Below are 22,431 nucleotides of genomic sequence, written 5' to 3'. Positions count from 1 at the left end.
CAACCCCCTCATCCCCGGAATCAACCGAGTGAACCTTCTCTGAACTGCCTCCAAAGCAAGTATATCCTTTCGTAAATACAGAGACCAGAACTGTACACGCAGTACTCCAGGTGTGGCCTCACCAATACCCTGTGTAACTGGAGCAAGACTTCCCTGCTTTTATACTCCATCCCCTTTGCAATAAAGGCCCAGATACCATTGGCCTTCCTGATCACTTGCTGTACCTGCAGACTAACCTTTTGTGTTTCATGTACAAGTAACCCCCAGGTCCCGATGTACTGCCGCACTTTGTAATCTTTCTCCATTTAAATAATAACTTGCTCTTTGATTCTTTTTCTGCCAAAGTTGTATGACCTCACACTTTCCCACATTATACTCCATCTGACAAACCTTTGCCCACTCACTGAGCCTGTCTGTGTCCTTTTGCAGGTTTTTGTGTCCTCCTCACACATTGCTTTTCCTCCCATCTTTGTATCGTCAGTAAACTTGTCTACGTTACACTCAGTCCCTTCTTCCAAGTGGTTAATATAGATTGTAAATAGCTGGGGACCCAGCACTGATCCCTGCGGTACACCACTATTTGTCTCAAACCAAATCTGCTTTGTTGGTCTCAATAAACTAATAGTTTTGGGTTGAGAATAAACCTTTGCGCTGTGCACATGTTGTTCCTGTAAGTCCCAGATTCAAAGTACTTTAGTGAGGACAAGCCAATCAAAACGCTTACATCCTAGACCACCAACGCTGTCTCCGCAAGATCCTGCCAATCCCCCGGGAGGACAGACGCACCAACGTTAGCGTCCTCGACCAGGCCCAACATCCCCAGCATCGAAGCACTGACCACACTCGAGCAGCTCCGCTGGGCAGGGCCACATTGTCCGCATGTCTCCCAGAGACACGAGACTCCCCAAAGCCAAGCGCTCTACTCGGGACTCCTTCCCGGGAAAAACGAGCCAAAGGTGGGCAGAGGGAACGTTACAAGGGACACTCCCCTCCCCTGATACAGTGCAACATCCCCCACCCACACCCGGGAGTCCCTGGCCCAAAGACCAGTCCGCCCTCAGTGGAGGGAGTGCATCCGGGAGGGCGCTGAGCACCTCGAGTCTCGTCGCCAATTGCGTGCGGAGACCGAGCGCAGGCAGCGGAAGGAGCGTGTGGCAAACCAGTCCCACCCTCCCCTTCCCTCAACGTCTATCTGTCCCACCCTCCCCTTCCCTCAACGTCTATCTGTCCCACCCTCCCCTTCTCTCAACGTCTATCTGTCCCACCCTCCCCTTCCCTCAACGTCTATCTGTCCCAGACTCCCCTTCCCTCAACGTCTATCTGTCCCACCCTCCCCTTTCCCTCAACGTCTATCTGTCCCACCCTCCCCTTTCCCTCAACGTCTATCTGTCCCACCCTCCCCTTTCCCTCAATGTCTATCTGTCCCACCCTCCCCTTCCCTCAACGTCTATCTGTCCCACCCTCCCCTTCCCTCAACGTCTATCTGTCCCACCCTCCCCTTTCCCTCAACGTCTATCTGTCCCACCCTCCCCTTTCCCTCAACGTCTATCTGTCCCTCCCTCCCTTTCCCTCAACGTCTATCTGTCCCACCCTCCTCTTTCCCTCAACGTCTATCTGTCCCACCCTCCCCTTCCCTCAACGTCTATCTGTCCCACCCTCCCCTTCCCTCAACGTCTATCTGTCCCACCCTCCCCTTCCCTCAACGTCTATCTGTCCCACCCTCCCCTTTCCCTCAACGTCTATCTGTCCCACCCTCCCCTTTCCCTCAACGTCTATCTGTCCCACCCTCCCCTTTCCCTCAACGTCTATCTGTCCCACCCTCCCCTTTCCCTCAACGTCTATCTGTCCCACCCTCCCCTTTCCCTCAACGTCTATCTGTCCCACCCTCCCCTTCCCTCAACCACTGTCTGTCCCACCCTCCCCTTCCCTCAACGTCTATCTGTCCCACCCTCCCCTTCCCTCAACGTCTATCTGTCCCACCCTCCCCTTTCCCTCAACGTCTATCTGTCCCATCCTCCCCTTCCCTCAACGTCTGTCTGTCCCACCCTCCCCTTCCCTCAACGTCTATCTGTCCCACCCTCCCCTTCCCTCAACCACTGTCTGTCCCACCCTCCCCTTCCCTCAACGTCTATCTGTCCCACCCTCCCCTTCCCTCAACGTCTATCTGTCCCACCCTCCCCCTTTCCCTCAACGTCTATCTGTCCCACCCTCCCCTTCCCTCAACGTCTATCTGTCCCACCCTCTCCCTTCCCTCAACGTCTATCTGTCCCACCCTCCCCTTCCCTCAACCACTGTCTGTCCCACCCTCCCCTTCCCTCAACGTCTATCTGTCCCTCCCTCCTCTTCCCTCAACGTCTATCTGTCCCTCCCTTCCCTTCCCTCAACCACTGTCTGTCCCACCCTCCCCTTCCCTCAACGTCTATCTGTCCCACCCTCCCCTTCCCTCAACGTCTATCTGTCCCACCCTCCCCTTCCCTCAACGTCTATCTGTCCCACCCTCCCCTTCCCTCAACGTCTATCTGTCCCACCCTCCCCCTTTCCCTCAACGTCTATCTGTCCCACCCTCCCCTTCCCTCAACCACTGTCTGTCCCACCCTGTGACAGGGACTGTGGCTCCCCGTATTGGGCTGTTCAGCCACCGAAGGACTCGTGTTCAGAGTGGAAGTGAGTCTTCCTCGGTTCCGAGGGACTGTAGGATGCTGATATTCTCGCAGCTCACTATCCCACCGAGCTTTGTATGTAGTGGCCTTGGATTTAGCGTGGAGAGGCGACACGGGAAGTTCATTGCCGTCTGATCTTTCTGACGTGTTACCTGTTGAACTGTACATTATTTTCCAACCCGTTCCCTCGCCCTCTCCGTTGGTGCTGAAATGTATCTCCACCACGTTCGACAAGTGACCACGTATGACGGGCGCTCGGTTTCCGCAGAAGGGCCCGTATTCCTTCTGTCCGGATGTGATCTGGGAGTCAGGATAAACCCACGTCATTCATGGGACACAAGAGCACGAGAAATGGGAGCAGGAGCCGGCCATTCGGCCCCTCGAACCTGCTCCGCCATTCAACAAGATCATGGCTGATCCGATCATGGACTCAGGTCCACTTCCCCGCCCGCTCCCCGTAAACCCTTTACTCCCTCATCGCCCAACAATCTCCGTCTAAAGTGACCCAACCTCCACAGCTCTCTGGGGCAGAGAATTCCCCAGAATCACGACCCTCTGAGAGAATTAATTCCTCCCCATCTCTGTCTTAAATGGCCGACCCCTTCTTCTGAGACGGTGACCCCTGGTTCTAGACTTGTCAGCCCGGGGGAAATGTCCTCTCTGGTCAAGCCCCCTCAGAATCTTATACCTTTCAAGGGGGGCTGAATGGGCCTCCTCCTGTTCCTGTGTAACAGACTCGAGGGACTGAATGGGCCTCCTCCTGTTCCTGTGTAACAGGCTCGAGGGACTGAATGGGCCTCCTCCTGTTCCTGTGTAACAGGCTCGAGGGACTGAATGGGCCTCCTCCTGTTCCTGTGTAACAGACTCGAGGGGCTGAATGGACCTCCTGTTCCTATGTAACAGGCTCGAGGGGCTGAATGGGCCTCCTGTTCCTGTGTAACAGGCTCGAGGGGCTGAATGGACCTCCTGTTCCTGTGTAACAGACTCGAGGGGCTGAATGGACCTCCTGTTCCTGTGTAACGGGCTCGAGGGGCTGAATGGGCCTCCTCCTGTTGCTGTGTAACAGACTCGAGGGGCTGAAAGGGCCTCCTCCTGTTCCTGTGTAACAGGCTCGAGGGGTTGAATGGGCCTCCTCCTGTTGCTGTGTAACAGACTCGAGGGGCTGAATGGGCCTCCTCCTGTTCCTGTGTAACAGGCTCGAGAGGCTAAATGGGCCTCCTCCTGTTCCTGTATAACAGGCTCGAGGGGCTGAATGGGCCTCCTCCTGTTCCTATTCTGCTAAACCTTTCCTCATAAGTCAACCCCCTCATCCCCGGAATCAACCGAGTGAACCTTCTCTGAACTGCCTCCAAAGCAAAGTATATCCTTTCGTAAATACGGAGACCAGAACTGTACACGCAGTACTCCAGGTGTGGCCTCACCAATACCCTGTGTAACTGGAGCAAGACTTCCCTGCTTTTATACTCCATCCCCTTTGCAATAAAGGCCCAGATACCATTGGCCTTCCTGATCACTTGCTGTACCTGCAGACTATCCTTTTGTGTTTCATGTACAAGTAACCCCCAGGTCCCGCTGTACTGCGGCACTTTGTAATCTTTCTCCATTTCAATCAGAAGCTGTCTCTGGATTATTTTGGCCAAAGTGGAGGTTATTAATGGAGCCGGTGCCTTTGAGGGGGCCCTACCTTTAAGACATCGGCCGTACATTGGCCGAAAGCGTCTCGTTGGATGTTGAAATCGCTGGTGAAATTGAGCATGATCTGGAAGCCCTGCTCAATGCGAATGGTGTAGTGACACTTCGAATTCTCTGCGTAGTGCTCAGGGTAGTTGGGGCTGGTGATGAGGCCCTTGAATCGAGTGAAGATCTCTCCGCTGCATCTCACTGGGAGCGGAAATCCACAGACGTAAAAGCAGCCAGCGCTGGAAACACCTGCCTTTCACCGGGCAAGGCGTGGAATACAAGAGCGGGGAGGGGGGGTGTGTGGGTTATGCTCAAAGGCGATAAAACACCGGTTAGGCCACAGCTGGAGTACTGCGTACGCAGTCCTGCTCGCCGCGATGTGGTTGCCACTGGAGAGGGTGCAGAGGAGTTTGCCCCTCCGACAGTGCAGCACTCCCTCAGTACTGCCCCTCCGACAGTGAGTCACTCCCTCAGTACTGCCCCTCCGACAGTGTAGCACTCCCTCAGTACTGCCCCTCCGACAGTGCGGCACTCCCTCAGTACTGCCCCTCCGACAGTGCGGCACTCCCTCAGTACTGCCCCTCCGACAGTGCGGCACTCCCTCAGTACTGCCCCTCCGACAGTGCGGCACTCCCTCAGTACTGCCCCTCCGACAGTGCGGCACTCCCTCAGTACTGCCCCTCCGACAGTGCAGCACTCCCTCAGTACTGTCCCTCCGACAGTGCGGCACTCCCTCAGTACTGCCCCTCCGACAGTGCGGGGCTCCCTCAGTACTGCCCCTCCGACAGTGCGGGGCTCCCTCAGTACTGTCCCTCCGACAGTGCGGCACTCCCTCAGTACTGTCCTTCCGACAGTGCGGGGCTCCCTCAGTACTGCCCCTCCGACAGTGCGGCACTCCCTCAGTACTGCCCCTCCGACAGTGCGGCACTCCCTCAGTACTGCCCCTCCGACAGTGCGGCACTCCCTCAGCACTGACCCTACGACAGTGCGGCACTCCCTCAGTACTGCCCCTCCGACAGTGCGGCACTCCCTCAGTACTGTCCCTCCGACAGTGCGGAGCCCCCTCAGTACTGCACTGGGGAGTGTCGGCCTGGATTTTTGTGCTCGTGTCCCTGGGGGTGGGAACCGAACCCACAACCTCCTGACTCCGAGGCGAGTGTCCCTGGGTGTGGGAACTGAACCCACAACCTCCTGACTCCGAGGCGAGTGTCCCTGGGAGTGGGAACTGAACCCACAACCTCCTGACTCCGAGGCGAGTGTCCCTGGGGGTGGGAACTGAACCCACAACCTCCTGACTCCGAGGCGAGTGTCCCTGGGAGTGGGAACTGAACCCACAACCTCCTGACTCCGAGGCGAGTGTCCCTGGGAGTGGGAACTAAACCCACAACCTCCTGACTCCGAGGCGAGTGTCCCTGGGAGTGGGAACGGAACCCACAACCTCCTGACTCCGAGGCGAGTGTCCCTGGGGGTGGGAACTGAACCCACAACCTCCTGACTCCGAGGCGAGTGTCCCTGGGAGTGGGAACTGAACCCACAACCTCCTGACTCCGAGGCGAGTGTCCCTGGGAGTGGGAACTGAACCCACAACCTCCTGACTCCGAGGCGAGTGTCCCTGGGGGTGGGAACAGAACCCACAACCTCCTGACTCCGAGGCGAGTGTCCCTGGGAGTGGGAACTGAACCCACAACCTCCTGACTCCGAGGCGAGTGTCCCTGGGGGTGGGAACAGAACCCACAACCTCCTGACTCCGAGGCGAGTGTCCCTGGGAGTGGGAACTGAACCCACAACCTCCTGACTCCGAGGCGAGTGTCCCTGGGGGTGGGAACTGAACCCACAACCTCCTGACTCCGAGGCGAGTGTCCCTGGGGGTGGGAACTGAACCCACAACCTCCTGACTCCGAGGCGAGTGTCCCTGGGAGTGGGAACTGAACCCACAACCTCCTGACTCCGAGGCGAGTGTCCCGGAGGGTGGGAACTGAACCCACAACCTCCTGACTCCGAGGCGAGTGTCCCTGGGGGTGGGAACTGAACCCACAACCTCCTGACTCCGAGGCGAGTGTCCCGGGGGGTGGGAACTGAACCCACAACCTCCTGACTCCGAGGCGAGTGTCCCTGGGAGTGAGAACTGAACCCACAACCTCCTGACTCCGAGGCGAGTGTCCCTGGGGGTGGGAACTGAACCCACAACCTCCTGACTCCGAGGCGAGTGTCCCTGGGAGTGAGAACTGAACCCACAACCTCCTGACTCCGAGGCGAGTGTCCCTGGGGGTGGGAACTGAACCCACAACCTCCTGACTCCGAGGCGAGTGTCCCTGGGAGTGAGAACTGAACCCACAACCTCCTGACTCCGAGGCGAGTGTCCCTGGGGGTGGGAACTGAACCCACAACCTCCTGACTCCGAGGCGAGTGTCCCTGGGAGTGGGAACTGAACCCACAACCTCCTGACTCCGAGGCGAGTGTCCCTGGGAGTGGGAACTGAACCCACAACCTCCTGACTCCGAGGCGAGTGTCCCTGGGAGTGGGAACTGAACCCACAACCTCCTGACTCCGAGGCGAGTGTCCCTGGGAGTGGGAACTGAACCCACAACCTCCTGACTCCGAGGCGAGTGTCCCTGGGAGTGGGAACTGAACCCACAACCTCCTGACTCCGAGGCGAGTGTCCCTGGGAGTGGGAACTGAACCCACAACCTCCTGACTCCGAGGCGAGTGTCCCGGGGAGTGGGAACTGAACCCACAACCTCCTGACTCCGAGGCGAGTCTCCTGCCCGCTGAGACACGGCTGAATTGACAACAGTTGACCGCGTTTTAATAAAGTACTTCATTGTTCTGTAAAGCGCAGTGGGATTTGGCGAGATCGTGACAGGCGACATGTGAATGCGAGGGTTTATTTTCCATTGAAGCGAGGATACTAACAGCGGAAGGTCGGGGACTGGACAGGGTGAGACTTACCTCCACACAATCGTTGGTTTTCCTGCAGGACGTAGCCAGGACGACAAGTGCAGAGAAAGCCTCCAATGTGGTTGTTGCAGAAATGGCTGCACGGATTGGATTCTTCGCATTCATTCACATCTACAATGAAAGGGAGACAGAATCAGGGAACCAGAGAAATGTACAGCAAAGGAAGGAGGCCATTTGGGCCCATCGTGTCCAACCCGGCCTCATCCCACTATCCCGCTCTCGCTCCCTCGCTCCGTAGGTCACGGCACTTCAAGCTGCACTGCCTGCTGTGGTGAGGGTTTTCTGCCTCTCCCGCCCTTTCAGGCCGTGAGTTCCACCCCAGACCCTGCCCCAGACCCTCAGCCCCCTCTGGGCGAAGACATTTCCCCTCAAGCCCCCTCTAAACCTCCCCCGCCCCCAATTACTTTCAATCCACGGCCCCCTGGTTGTTGACCCCTCTGCCAAGGGAAACAGATCCGTCCTATCCACTCGATCCAGGCCCCTCATCATTTTATCCACCTCAATCAGGTCTCCCCTCAGCCTCCTCTGTTCCAAAGCAAACAACCCCAGTCTATCCAATCTTTCCTCATCGCTAAAATTCTCCAGTCCCGGCAACATCCTGCTAAATCTCCTCTGTACCCTCTCCAGTGCAACATCCTGGTAAATCTCCTCTGTACCCTCTCCAGTGCAACATCCTGGTAAATCTCCTCTGTACCCTCTCCAGTGCAACATCCTGGTAAATCTCCTCTGTACCCTCTCCAGTGCAACATCCTGGTAAATCTCCTCTGTACCCTTTCCAGTGCAACATCCTGGTAAATCTCCTCTGCACCTTCTCCAGTGCAATCACATCCCAGCTGTAGTGCGGTGACCAGAACTGCACGCAGTACTCCAGCTGTGACCTAACCAGTGTTTTATACAGTTCAAGAATAACCTCCCTGCTCTTGTGTTCTCTGCCTAGGCTAATAAATTCACTCGGGATCATTGAATTGTGAGCAGTTCTGGTCTCCTTACCCCAGGAAGGATACACTTGCCACAGAGGGAGTGCAGCGAAGGTTCACCGGACTGATTCCTGGGAGGGCAGGACTGTGGTACGAGGAGAGATTGGGTGGACTGGGCCTGTATTCACTGGAGTTTAGAAGAACGAGAGGGGGGATCTCACTGAAAGGTATAACATTCTGACGGGGTTGGACAGACTGGATGTGGGGAGGGTGTTTCCCCGGGGCTGGGAAGTCTAGAACAAGGGCTCACACAGTCTCAGGATACGGGGCAGGATATTCCGGAGCGAGATGAGGAGAAATGTCTTCACTCAGAGGGTGGTGGACCTGCGGGATGCTCTCCCACAGAAGGCCAAGTCACTGAATATATTTAAGAGGGAGATCGACACCAAAGGCCTCACGGGGCCTGGGGAGAAAGCGGGAATATGGTGTTGAGATAGAGGACCATGATCATATTGAATGGCGGAGCAGGCTCGAGGGGCCGAATGGCCGACTCCTGCTCCTGTTTTCCTTGTCTCCATGTTCCTATCATACGTCCAATGTGGAGCAATGTCTTGTGGGAGCGTCCAACACGAAGGGGACATGGATATAAGGTCGCCGCTCATATATCCCTCGGGGGGATTCGGGAGAAGTGTCTTCGCCCCAGAGAGTGGTGAGAATGTGGGGCTCGCTCCCTCAGGGACTGCGTGAGCCAGTCGCAGAGATACATTTGTGGGGGCAGCTGGATAAACGCAGGAGGGAGAAAGGGATGGAAAGGAATGGTGATGGGGTGAGATGGAGAGGGGTGGGAGGGGACTGGTGTGGAGCATAAGCCCCGGCTCGGAGCGCTGGGACCCAATGGTCTCTTCCTGTGCCCTGCATTCCGTGCGGGTTTGCTGTAACTCTCACCGACCGCCGTGTAATAGGCAGAGAATCCAGTGTAACGCTCCTCATTGGAGAAATCCGACCGAAAGGTCACCCGCATCCAGCTTCCTGAGGTGTGGTATTCCCGGGGAAAGTGGAATTTTTTCCAGTCTCCGGTCCAGCTGCCACAGCTTGGTGGGTACAGGGCTTCATCAGCTTGGATCTGGGAGGCAGTTCCGAGGGGGAAAGAACAGAGCAACATTATTGGTGACTCTTCAGATACATCAGCCGGCACAGGCAGAGGATGACAATCAATGGAGAGTCCGAGATAAAGAGATAGATAGCGAGAGATGCAGGGAGAGAGAGATACAGGGGGAGAGAGATACAGGGAGAGAGAGATACAGAGAGAGAGAGATACAGGGGGAGAGAGATACAGGGAGAGAGAGATACAGAGAGAGAGAGATACAGGGAGAGAGTGATACAGGGAGAGAGAGATACAGAGAGAGAGAGATACAGGGAGAGAGAGATACAGAGAGAGAGAGATACAGGGGGAGAGAGATACAGGGAGAGAGAGATACAGGGGGAGAGAGATACAGGGAGAGAGAGATACAGGGAGAGAGAGATACAGGGGGAGAGAGATACAGGGAGAGAGAGATACAGGGAGAGAGAGATACAGGGAGAGAGAGATACAGGGAGAGAGAGATACAGGGAGAGAGAGATACAGAGAGAGAGAGATACAGGGAGAGAGTGATACAGGGAGAGAGAGATACAGGGAGAGAGAGATACAGGGAGAGAGAGATACAGGGAGAGAGAGATACAGGGAGAGAGATACAGAGAGAGAGATACAGGGAGAGAGAGATACAGGGAGAGAGAGATACAGGGAGAGAGATACAGAGAGAGAGATACAGGGAGAGAGAGATACAGGGAGAGAGAGATACAGGGAGAGAGATACAGGGAGAGAGAGATACAGAGAGAGAGATACAGGGAGAGAGATACAGGGAGAGAGAGATACAGGGAGAGAGAGATACAGGGAGAGAGAGATACAGGGAGAGAGATACAGGGGAGAGAGATACAGGGAGAGAGAGATACAGGGAGAGAGAGATACAGGGAGAGAGAGATACAGGGAGAGAGAGATACAGGGAGAGAGATACAGGGAGGGAGAGATACAGAGAGAGAGATACAGGGGAGAGAGATACAGGGAGAGAGAGATACAGGGAGAGAGAGATACAGGGAGAGAGAGCTAGCGAGAGATACAGGGAGAGAGAGATACAGGGAGAGAGATACAGGGAGCGAGAGGTACAGGGAGAGAGAGATACAGGGAGAGGGAGATACAGGGAGGGAGAGATACAGGGAGCGAGAGGTACAGGGAGGGTGAGCTAGCGAGAGAGAGACAACGAGAGATTGAGAGGGATAGATCCAGGGAGATAGATACAGAGAGATAGACAGAGATACAAAAAGATACCGAGAGAGAGAGTGAGAGATAGAGCGAGAGCGAGTGAGAGAGCGAGAGAGAGAAAGATACTGACCGATACAGAGAGAGAGATAGAGAGAGAGAGATAAATGTGCTTACTCATTTGCTCTTCTATCTCCCACTGACTGTTTTTGGGTGAGGTGGGGGGGTTGTTCGATAGTCCACTCCCAGCATTGTGATCGCCCCTTTTTTTTGTTGTTTAGTTCAACCCATCTGGCCTCATTTGATGATCCTTCTGACATACCAGCCCTCCGCACCGCTGTAGTTATTTAGTTAATTGATACTGCGATCAGCCCCATCCCCTCTGAAAACCCTGTAACCAGTAATGTTGAGCTGCCATACCTGCCCCTCTTTCAGTCATGTTTCAACAGACAGACAGACAGACAGGAGATTTATAGAAAGATAGATTTATAGAGAGAGAGACAGACAGACAGACAGGAGATTTATAGAAAGATAGATTTATAGAGAGAGAGACAGACAGACAGGAGATTTATAGAAAGATAGATTTATAGAGAGAGAGACAGACAGACAGACAGGAGATTTATAGAAAGATAGATTTATAGAGAGAGAGACAGACAGACAGACAGGAGATTTATAGAAAGATAGATTTATAGAGAGAGAGACAGACAGACAGACAGGAGATTTATAGAAAGATAGATTTATAGAGAGAGAGACAGACAGACAGACAAAGAGCCAGCCATAGAAACACAGACAATAGTTTCAGGAGTCGGCCATTGGGCCCTTCGAGCCTGCACCACCATTCAATAAGATCATGGCTGATCATTCCCTCAGTACCCCTTTCCTGTTTTCTCTCCATACCCCTTGATCCCTTTAGCCGTAAGGGCCACATCTAACTCCCTCTGGAATATATCCAATGAACTGGCCTCAACAACTCTCTGCGGCCGGGAATTCCACAGGTTCACCACTCTCTGAGTGAAGAAGTTTCTCCTCATCTCGGTCCTAAATGGCTTCCCCCTTATCCTTAGACTGTGACCCCTAGTTCTGGACTTCCCCAACATCGGGAACATTCTTCCTGCATCTAACCTGTCCAGTCCCGTCAGAATTTTATACGTTTCTATCAGATCCCTTCTCATCCTTCTAAACTCCAGTGAATATAATCCCGGTTGATCCAGTCTATCCTCATATGTCAGTCCCGCCATCCCGGGCATCAGTCTGGTGAACCTTCGCTGCACTCCCTCAATAGCAAGAACGTCCTTCCTCAGATTAGGAGACCAAAACTGAACACAATATTCCAGGTGTGGCCTCACCAAGGCCCTGTACAACTGTAGCAACACCTCCCTGCTCCTATACTCAAATCCCCTCGCTATGAAGGCCAACATACCATTTGCTTTCTTCACCGCCTGCTGTACCTGCATGGCCAACTTTCAATGACTGATGTACCATGACACCCAGGTCTCGCTGCACCTCCCCTAGACAGACAGACAGACATATATTTATAACGATAGAGATAGAGATAGCTAGACAGACGTTTACAGAGATAGAGAGAGATAGACAGAGAGACAAAGAGCTAGACAGAGAGACAGACATTTATGGAGATAGATAGTGATATGGAGATAAAGAGACAGATAAACAGAGATTTATAGAGAGAGACAGATAGACAGACAGACCGACAGACAGTGATAGAGAGACAGTGATAGATAGTGAAACAGGTCGAGAGACAAACTCGGAGTGGAACAGATTATTGTTGCGTGTATCGAGTGAGGTACATTGAGAGTGAAGCGACGTAAGCAGGAGACACGTACAGAGAAGCTGCATTAGCTGAAGGAAGAAAGGCCAGCGTCAGGTACCTCCACATGAGTTATGGTGGAAGCGACCAGGTGTTCCCGACAGAAAGGACTTACCTGGACATTGTCGTAGGCACAGTTAGCAGACGGCTCGATGTCAATGTACGTGAAGGAGAGCTGGATCCCATAGCCACTGGGGACCTTGATCTCCCAGGTCTGGGACACGTCATTGGGGTATCCTTGGGGGTAATCCGGGGTCGCAAACCGGCCTTGCAAATCCCGCAGGGAGATGGTGCTAGAGGCTGGAGGCAGCAACAGCAGGAATAGGGCCAACCTAGTGGACCAGAGAGAGAGAGACACACACATACAATCAAAAAGGGCCACATTACAACAAATTCTAAAGGGGCAAAGTGTGTTAAAAAGACAAGCCTGAAGGCACTGTGTCTCAATGCGAGGAGTATTTGGAATAAGGTGGATGAATTAACTGCGCAGGCAGCAAGTAACGGATATGATGTAATTGGCATCACGAAGACATGGCTCCAGGGTGACCAAGGCTGGAAACTCAACATCCAGGGTATTCAACATTCAGGAAGGATAGACAGAAAGGAAAAGGAGGTGGGGTGGCGTTGCTGGTTAAAGAGGAAATTAACGCAATAGTAAGGAGGGACATTAGCTGGGATGATGTGGAATCTGTATGGGTGGAGTTACGGAACACCAAAGGGGCAGAAAACACTAGTGGGAGTTGTGTACAGACCACCAAACAGTAGTAGTGAGGTTGGGGACAGCATCAAACAAGAAATTAGGGATGTGTGCAATAAAGGTACAGCAGTTATCATGGGCGACTTTAATCTACATATTGATTGGGCTAACCAAACTGGCAGCAATACAGTGGAGGAGGATTTCCTGGAGTGTATTAGGGATGGTTTTCGAGACCAATATGTCGAGGAACCAACCAGAGAGCTGGCCATCCTAGACTGGGTGATGTGTAATGAGAAGGGAGTAATTAGCAATCTTGTTGTGCGAGGCCCCTTGGGGAAGAGTGACCATAATATGGTAGAATTCTTTATTAAGATGGAGAGTGACACAGTTAATTCAGAGGCTAGAGTCCTGAACTTAAGGAAAGGTAACTTCGATGGTATGAGACGTGAATTGGCTAGAATAGACTGGCAAATGATACTTAAAGGGTTGACGGTGGATAGGCAATGGCAAATATTTAAAGATCACATGGATGAACTTCAACAATTGTACATCCCTGTCTGGAGTAAAAATAAACCGGGGAAGGTGGCTCAACCGTGGCTAACAAGGGAAATTAAGGATTGTGTTAAATCCAAGGAAGAGGCATATAAATTGACCAGAAAAAGCAGCAAACCTGAGGACTGGGAGAAATTTAGAATTGAGCAGAGGAGGACAAGGGGTTTAATTAGGAGGGAGGAAATAGAGTATGAGAGGAAGCTTGCTGGGAACATAAAAACTGACTGCAAAAGCTTCTATAGATATGTGAAGAGAAAAAGATTAGTGAAGACAAACATAGGTCCCTTGCAATCGGATTCAGGTGAATGTATAACGGGGAACAAAGAAATGGCAGACCAGTTGAACAAATACTTTGGTTCTGTCTTCACAAAGGAAGATACAAATAACCTTCCGGAAATACTAGGGGACCGAGGGTCTAGTGCGAAGGAGGAACTGAAGGAAATCCTTATTCGGCGGGAAAATGTGTTAGGGAAATTGATGAGATTGAAGGCTGATAAATCCCTGGGGCCCGATAGTCTGCATCCCAGAGTACTTAAGGAAGTGGCCCTAGAAATAGTGGATGCATTGGTGATCATTTTCCAACAGTCTATCGACTCTGGATCAGTTTCTATGGACTGGAGGGTAGCTAATGTAAGCCCACTTTGTAAAACAGGAGGGAGAGAGAAAACGGGTAATTATAGACCGGTTAGCCTGACATCAGTAGTGGGGAAAATGTTGGAATCAATTATTAAAGATGAAATAGCAGCACATTTGGAAAGCAGGGACAGGATCGGTCCAAGTCAGCATGGATTTATGAAAGGGAAATCATGCTTGACAAATCTTCTAGAATTTTTTGAGGATGTAACTAGTAGGGTGGACAAGGGAGAACCAGTGGATGTGGTGTATTTGGACTTTCTAAAGGCCTTTGACACGGTCCCACACAAGAGATTGGTGTGCAAAATCAAAGCACATGGTATTGGGGGTAATGTACTGAGGTGGATAGAGAACTGGTTGGCAGACAGGAAGCAGAGAGTCGGGATAAATGGGTCCTTTTCAGAATGGCAGGCAGTGACTAGTGGGGTGTCGCAGGGCTCCGTGCTGGGACCCCAGCTATTTACAATATACATTAACGATTTAGATGAAGGAATTAAGTGTAATATCTCCAAGTTTACAGATGACACTAAGCTGGGTGGCGGTGTGAGCTGTGAGGAGGATGCTAAGAGGCTGCAGAGTGACTTGGACAGGTTAGGTGAGTGGGCAAATACATGGCAGATGCAGTATAACGTGGATAAATGTGAGGTTATCCACTTTGGGGGCAAAAACAGGAAGGCAGAATATTATCTGAATGGTGGCAGATTAGGAAAAGGGGAGGTGCAACGAGACCTGGGTGTCATGGTACATCAGTCATTGAAAGTTGGCCATGCAGGTACAGCAGGTGGTGAAGAAGGCAAATGGCATGTTGGCCTTCATAGCGAGGGGATTTGAGTACAGGGGCAGGGAGGTGTTGCTACAGTTGTACAGGACCTTGGTGAGGACACACCTGGAATATTGTGTGCAGTTTTGGTCTCCTAATCTGAGGAAGGACATTCTTGCTATTGAGGGAGTGCAGCGAAGGTTCACCAGACTGAATCCCGGGATGGCAGGACTGACATATGAGGAGAGACTGGATCAACTGGGCCTTTATTCACTGGAGTTTAGAAGAATGAGAGGGGATCTCATAGAAAGATATAAAATTCTGACGGGACTGGACAGGTTAGATGCAGGAAGAATGTTCCCGATGTTGGGGAAGTCCAGAACCAGGGACACAGTCTAAGGATAAGGGGTAAGCCATTTAGGACCGAGATGAGGAGAAACTTCTTCACTCAGAGAGTGGTGAACCTGTGGAATTCTCTACCACAGAGAGTTGTTGAGGCCAGTTCGTTGGATATATTCCAGAGGGAGTTAGATGTGGTCCTTACGGCTAAAGGGATCACGGGGTATGGAGAGAAAGGGGTACTGAGGGAATGATCAGCCATGATCTTATTGAATGGCGGTGCAGGCTCGAAGGGCCGAATAGCCGACTCCTGCACCTATTGTCTATGTTTCTATAAGAAACAGGAGCAGGAGTTGGCCATTCGGCCCCTCGAGCCTGCTCCGCCATTTAATACCATCATGGCTGATCCGATCATGGACACAGCTCCACTTCCCCGCCTGCACCCCATAACCATTCACTCCCTTTTCGCTCAAAAATCTGTCTATCTCCACCTTAAATATATTCAACACCTCCACAGCTCTCTGGGGCAGCGAGTTCCACAGATTTACAACCCTCTGAGAGAAGGAATTCCTCCTCATCTCAGGTTTAAATGGGCGGCCCCTTATTCTAAGACCATGCCCCTAGTTCTAGTCTCCCCCATCAGTGGGAACATCCTCTCTGCATCCACCTTGTCGAGCCCCCCTCATAATCTGATACGTTTCGATAAGATCACCTCTCATTCTTCTGAACTCCAATGAGTAGAGGCCCAACCTCCTCAACCTTTCCTCATAAGTCAACCCCCTCATCCCCGGAATCAACCGAGTGAACCTTCTCTGAACTGCCTCCAAAGCAAAGTACGTCCTTTCGTAAATACAGAGACCAAAACTGTACACGCAGTACTCCAGGTGTGGCCTCACCAATACCCTGTGTAACTGGAGCAAGACTTCCCTGCTTTTATACATCCGCTTTGCAATAAAGGCCCAGATACCATTGGCCCTTCCTGATCACTTGCTGTACCTGCAGACTATCCTTTTGTGTTTCATGTACAAGTAACCCCCAGGTCCCGCTGTACTGCGGCACTTTGCAATCTTTCTCCATTTCAATTATAATTCGTTATTTTCCTCCACTTCGGGCGGTCTCGGGCCAGGGACTCCCAGCAGTCGGTGGGGATGTTGCATTTTATCCAGGAGGCTTTGAGGGTGTCCTCGAAACGTTTCCTCTGCCCACCTGGGGCTCGCTTGCCGTGAAGGAGTTCCGTATGGAGCGCTTGCTTTGGGAGGTGATCAAGTGTGGTCAGAGCTTCGAGGCTGTGCTGTCGGAGGGGCGGTACTGAGGGAGTGCCGCACTGTCGGAGGGGCAGTACTGAGGGAGACGTACTGTCGGAGGGACAGTACTGAGGGAGACGTACTGTCGGAGGGACAGTACTGAGGGAGACGTACTGTCGGAGGGACAGTACTGAGGGAGTGACTCACTGTCGGAGGGGCAGTACTGAGGGAGACGTACTGTCGGAGGGGCAGTACTGAGGGAGTGCCGCACTGTCGGAGGGACAGTACTGAGGGAGCCCCGCACTGTCGGAGGGGCAGTACTGAGGGAGTGCCGCACTATCGGAGGGACAGTACTGAGGGAGTGCTGCACTGTCGGAGGGACAGTACTGAGGGAGTGCCGCACTGTCGGAGGGACAGTACTGAGGGAGTGCCGCACTGTCGGAGGGACAGTACTGAGGGAGTGCCGCACTGTCGGAGGGACAGTACTGAGGGAGTGCTGCACTGTCGGAGGGGCAGTACTGAGGGAGTGCCGCACTGTCGGAGGGTCAGTACTGAGGGAGCGCCGCACTGTCGGAGGGACAGTACTGAGGGAGCACCGCACTGTCGGAGGGACAGTACTGAGGGAGCACCGCACTGTCGGAGGGACAGTACTGAGGGAGTGCCGCACTGTCGGAGGGGCAGTACTGAGGGAGTGCCGCACTATCGGAGGGACAGTACTGAGGGAGTGCTGCACTGTCGGAGGGGCAGTACTGAGGGAGCGCCGCACTGTCGGAGGGACAGTACTGAGGGAGCACCGCACTGTCGGAGGGACAGTACTGAGGGAGTGCCGCACTGTCGGAGGGACAGTACTGAGGGAGTGCCGCACTGTCGGAGGGACCGTACTGAGGGAGTGCCGCACTGTCGGAGGGGCAGTACTGAGGGAGTGCCGCACTGTCGGAGGGACAGTACTGAGGGAGTGCCGCACTGTCGGAGGGACAGTACTGAGGGAGCACCGCACTGTCGGAGGGACAGTACTGAGGGAGCCCCGCACTGTCGGAGGGGCAGTACTGAGGGAGTGCCGCACTGTCGGAGGGACAGTACTGAGGGAGTGCTGCACTGTCGGAGGGACAGTACTGAGGGAGTGCCGCACTGTCGGAGGGACAGTACTGAGGGAGTGCCGCACTGTCGGAGGGACAGTACTGAGGGAGTGCCGCACTGTCGGAGGGACAGTACTGAGGGAGTGCTGCACTGTCGGAGGGGCAGTACTGAGGGAGTGCCGCACTGTCGGAGGGTCAGTACTGAGGGAGCGCCGCACTGTCGGAGGGACAGTACTGAGGGAGCACCGCACTGTCGGAGGGACAGTACTGAGGGAGCACCGCACTGTCGGAGGGACAGTACTGAGGGAGTGCCGCACTGTCGGAGGGGCAGTACTGAGGGAGTGCCGCACTATCGGAGGGACAGTACTGAGGGAGTGCTGCACTGTCGGAGGGGCAGTACTGAGGGAGCGCCGCACTGTCGGAGGGACAGTACTGAGGGAGCACCGCACTGTCGGAGGGACAGTACTGAGGGAGCACCGCACTGTCGGAGGGACAGTACTGAGGGAGCACCGCACTGTCGGAGGGACAGTACTGAGGGAGTGCCGCACTGTCGGAGGGGCGGTACTGAGGGAGTGCCGCACTGTCGGAGGGGCAGTACTGAGGGAGCACCGCACTGTCGGAGGGACAGTACTGAGGGAGTGCCGCACTGTATTAGGGACAGTACTGAGGGAGTGCCGCACTGTCGGAGGGGCAGTACTGAGGGAGTGCCGCACTGTCGGAGGGGCAGTACTGAGGGAGCGCTGCACTGTCGGAGGGGCAATACTGAGGGAGCGCCGCGCTGTCGGAGGGGCAGTACTGAGGGAGCGCCGCGCTGTCGGAGGGGCAGTACTGAGGGAGTGCTGCACTGTCGGAGGGGCAGTACTGAGGGAGCGCCGCACTGTCGGAGGGGCAGTACTGAGGGAGCGCCGCGCTGTCGGAGGGCAGTACTGAGGGAGTGCCGCACTGTCGGATGGACAGTACTGAGGGAGCCCCGCACTATCGGAGGGGCAGTACTGAGGGAGCGCCGCACTGTCGGAGGGGCAGTACTGAGGGAGTGCTGCACTGTTGGAGGGGCAGTACTGAGGGAGTGCCGCACTGTCGGAGGGGCAGTACTGAGGGAGTGCCGCACTGTCGGAGGGGCAGTACTGAGGGAGTGCCGCACTGTCGGAGGGGCAGTATTGAGGGAGTGCCGCACTGTCGGAGGGGCAGTACTGAGGGAGTGCCGCACTGTCGGAGGGGCAGTACTGAGGGAGTGCCGCACTGTCGGATGGACAGTACTGAGGGAGCCCCGCACTATCGGAGGGGCAGTACTGAGGGAGCGCCGCACTGTCGGAGGGGCAGTACTGAGGGAGTGCTGCACTGTTGGAGGGGCAGTACTGAGGGAGTGCCGCACTGTCGGAGGGGCAGTACTGAGGGAGTGCCGCACTGTCGGAGGGGCAGTACTGAGGGAGTGCCGCACTGTCGGAGGGGCAGTATTGAGGGAGTGCCGCACTGTCGGAGGGGCAGTACTGAGGGAGTGCCGCACTGTCGGAGGGGCAGTACTGAGGGAGTGCTGCCCTGTCGGAGGGACAGTACTGAGGGAGTGCTGCACTGCTGGAGGTGCTGTCTTTCAGCTGGATATGAAAGATACCACCGCTATTTCGAAGGAGAACAGCGGAATCCTACATAACATAAGAAATAGGAGCAGGAGTCGGCCATTCGGCCCCTCGAATTGCTGCCCCATTCAATAAGATCACGGCTGACCTTCGACCTCAATTGCCCCAACTGCACTGTCCACATATTCCTCGAGTCCCTCAGTCCAGGGGTTAATATTTAACCCCCGCAAAAACATCACGAATAATACAGATTCTCCGAGCATTAGCGCAGTGCTGTTTGTGGGAGCTTGCTGTGCATAAATTGTCGGCCCTGCGTTGTAACAGTGACCACACTTCAAAAGGGCGTCACTGGCTGTAAAGGGCATTGAGACGTTCCTTCGTACTTTCTACTGAATTGTAACTCACCACATTTGGACGGGATTTTCACCACTTCCAGTAACACGGGAGTCTCTCCGATCGCTCCTTGCTCTCAGTCAAGCCACATTCATCGATTTGCTGTTGTGGTTTCAACACCCTGGCCCTTGTTGCCTTTTCTCTGGGGTCGAAGGTCGTTTGGCAAGCTCCCCTCGCTTGCTGCGGACATCCACAGGTCATTGCCCCATAGCATTCCCAGCGTCCGTCGGGTCTCACTGGGCGGTCCACTCGCCTCGGAGTCAGGAGGTTGTGTGTTCGAGTCCCACTCCAGGGACTGGAGCACAAAAATCCAGGCTGACTCTCCCCCAGTGCCGTACTGAGGGAGCGCTGTACTGTCGGAGGGTCAGTACTGAGGGAGTGCCGCACTGTCGGAGGGGCAGTACTGAGGGAGAGCCGCACTGTCGGAGGGGCAGTACTGAGGGAGTGCTGCACTGTCGGAGGGTCAGTACTGAGGGAGTGCTGTACTGTCGGAGGGGCAGTACTGAGGGAGAGCCGCACTGTCGGAGGGGCAGTACTGAGCGAGTGCCGCACTGTCGGAGGGGCAGTACTGAGGCAGTGCTGCACTGTCGGAGGGGCAGTACTGAGGGAGTGCCGCACTGTCGGAGGGGCAGTACTGAGGGAGTGCCGCACTGTCGGAGGGGCAGTACTGAGGGAGTGCCGCACTGTCGGAGGGACAGTACTGAGGGAGTGCCGCACTGTCGGAGGGGCAGTACTGAGGGAGTGCCGCACTGTCGGAGGGGCAGTACTGAGGGAGTGCCGCACTGTCGGAGGGGCAGTACTGAGTTTCACTCCAAACTCCTAAAATGTGGGACCCCTCAGCCCCCAAACTGCTTTCTCTCCATACCCCTTGATCCCTTTAGCCGTAAGGACCACATCTAACTCCCTCTGGAATATATCCAATGAATTGACCTCAACAACTCTCTGCGGCCGGGAATTCCACAGGTTCACCACTCTCTGAGTGAAGAAGTTTCTCCTCATCTCGGTCCTAAATGGCTTACCCCTTATCCTTAGACTGTGACCCCTGGTTCTGGACTTCCCCAACATCGGGAACATTCTTCCTGCATCTAACCTGTCCGGTCCCGTCAGAATTTTATATGTTTCTATGAGATCCTCTCTCATTCTTCTAAACTCCAGTGAATACAGGCCCAGTCGATCCAGTCTCTCCTCATATGTCAGTCCATACCTCCTCCAGCCCCTACAGCCCTCCCTATCTCTGTAACCTCCTCCGGCCCCTACACCCTCCCTATCTCTGTAACCTCCTCCAGCCCCTACAGCCCTCCCTATCTCTGTAACCTCCTCCGGCCCCTACACCCTCCCTATCTCTGTAACCTCCTCCGGCCCCTACACCCCTCCCTATCCCTGTAACCTCCTCCAGCTCCGACACCCCTCCCTATCTCTGTACCTCCTCCAGCCTCTACACCCCTCCCTATCTCTGTAACCTCCTCCAGCCCCTACACCCTCCTATCTCTGTAACCTCCTCCGGCCCCTACACCCTCCCTATCCCTGTAACCTCCTCCAGCCCCTAAACCCCTCCCTATCTCTGTAACCTCCTCCAGCCCCTACACCCCTCCCTATCTCTGTAACCCCCTCCAGCCCCTACACCCCTCCCTATCTCTGTAACCTCCTCCAGTCCCTGCACCCCTCCCTATCTCTGTAACCTCCTCCAGCCCCTACACCCCTCCCTATCTCTGTAACCTACTCCAGTCCCTACACCCCTCCCTATCTCTGTAACCTCCTCCAGCCCCGACACCCCTCCCTATCTCTGTAACCTCCTCCAGCCCCTACACCCCTCCCTATCTCTGTAACCTCCTCCAGCCCCTACGCCCCTCCCTATCTCTGTGACCTCCTCCAGTCCCTACACCCCTCCCTATCTCTGTGACCTCCTCCAGTCCCTACACCCTCCCTATCTCTGTAACCTCCTCCAGCCCCGACACCCCTCCCTATCTCTGTAACATCCTCCAGCCCCTACACCCCTCCCTATCTCTGTAACCTCCTCCAGCCCCTACACCCCTCCCTATCTCTGTAACCTCCTCCAGTCCCTACACCCCTCCCTATCTCTGTAACCTCCTCCAGTCCCTACACCCCTCCCTATCTCTGTAACCCCCTCCAGCCCCTACACCCCTCCCTATCTCTGTAACCCCCTCCAGCCCCTACACCCCTCCCTATCTCTGTAACCCCCTCCAGCCCCTACACCCCTCCCTATCTCTGTAACCTCCTCCAGCCCCTACACCACTCCCTATCTCTGCGCTCTTCGAACACTGCACTCCCCCTGATTTTATTCACCCCACCATTGGCAGCTGTACTTACACCCACCCAGGTCCTGAGTCTCCCCTCGTCTCCTTTATGACGTCCCTAAAAAAACCTGCTGTGATCAAGTCACCTGCCCCAATATCTCCTTATGTGGCTCAGTGTCAAATGTGGGTCTGATTTTCTCTCCCGCTCAGTGCCATGGGTTATCATGATGAAGGCGCAATACAAATGCAGAGTTTCAGCAGCAACATGCACTGGTTCAATGAGGTCTGACTCTTTTGAAGGCACCATATAAATGCAATTTATTGCTGTTTCCATAAGGGCTCAGCAGGCTAAGAGAAGTCCTGAAGGAGTTTATTGTTAAATTATAAAACTATAAAGAGTGTTGTATGCCTCTGTTCCCGTTAGGTTGTGGGGGGAGTGGGGGGTTTGAGGAGTTCCCCATCGAACTCGAATGATGCCAGAAGCGTTAGCTGTTGCTCAGTTTGACACATTCTCCCATTCCCCACCCCCAAAAACAGGAGAAGTGATTACGACGCGAGGACAATTTGAAGCGGGG

The 22,431-nt window shown here is 54.4% G+C and overlaps 1 protein-coding gene across 1 annotated transcript in view; it reads right to left on the bottom strand.

Annotated features, from left to right (window-relative positions):
• The window catches only part of LOC139242025 (complement C1s subcomponent-like), a gene marked incomplete at its 5' end in the record, with an annotated part of 34,460 nt that extends 21,795 nt beyond the window's left edge, over nt 1-12,665 (bottom strand). The window contains 5 exons of the mRNA XM_070870148.1: nt 2,813-2,960; nt 4,345-4,541; nt 7,290-7,409; nt 9,161-9,338; nt 12,449-12,665. Of these exons, the coding sequence (XP_070726249.1) occupies nt 2,813-2,960; nt 4,345-4,541; nt 7,290-7,409; nt 9,161-9,338; nt 12,449-12,665 (860 nt within the window). The remainder of the gene's footprint in view (nt 1-2,812; nt 2,961-4,344; nt 4,542-7,289; nt 7,410-9,160; nt 9,339-12,448) is intronic.
• Between the last annotated feature and the right edge of the window lie 9,766 nt (nt 12,666-22,431).

The sequence above is a fragment of the Pristiophorus japonicus genome, unplaced genomic scaffold (assembly GCF_044704955.1).
Source record: "Pristiophorus japonicus isolate sPriJap1 unplaced genomic scaffold, sPriJap1.hap1 HAP1_SCAFFOLD_1170, whole genome shotgun sequence".
NCBI classification, from domain to species: domain Eukaryota; kingdom Metazoa; phylum Chordata; class Chondrichthyes; family Pristiophoridae; genus Pristiophorus; species Pristiophorus japonicus.
The sequence above is the reverse complement of the archived record's forward strand: the minus strand, read 5'-3'. Positions and strand labels throughout refer to the sequence as shown.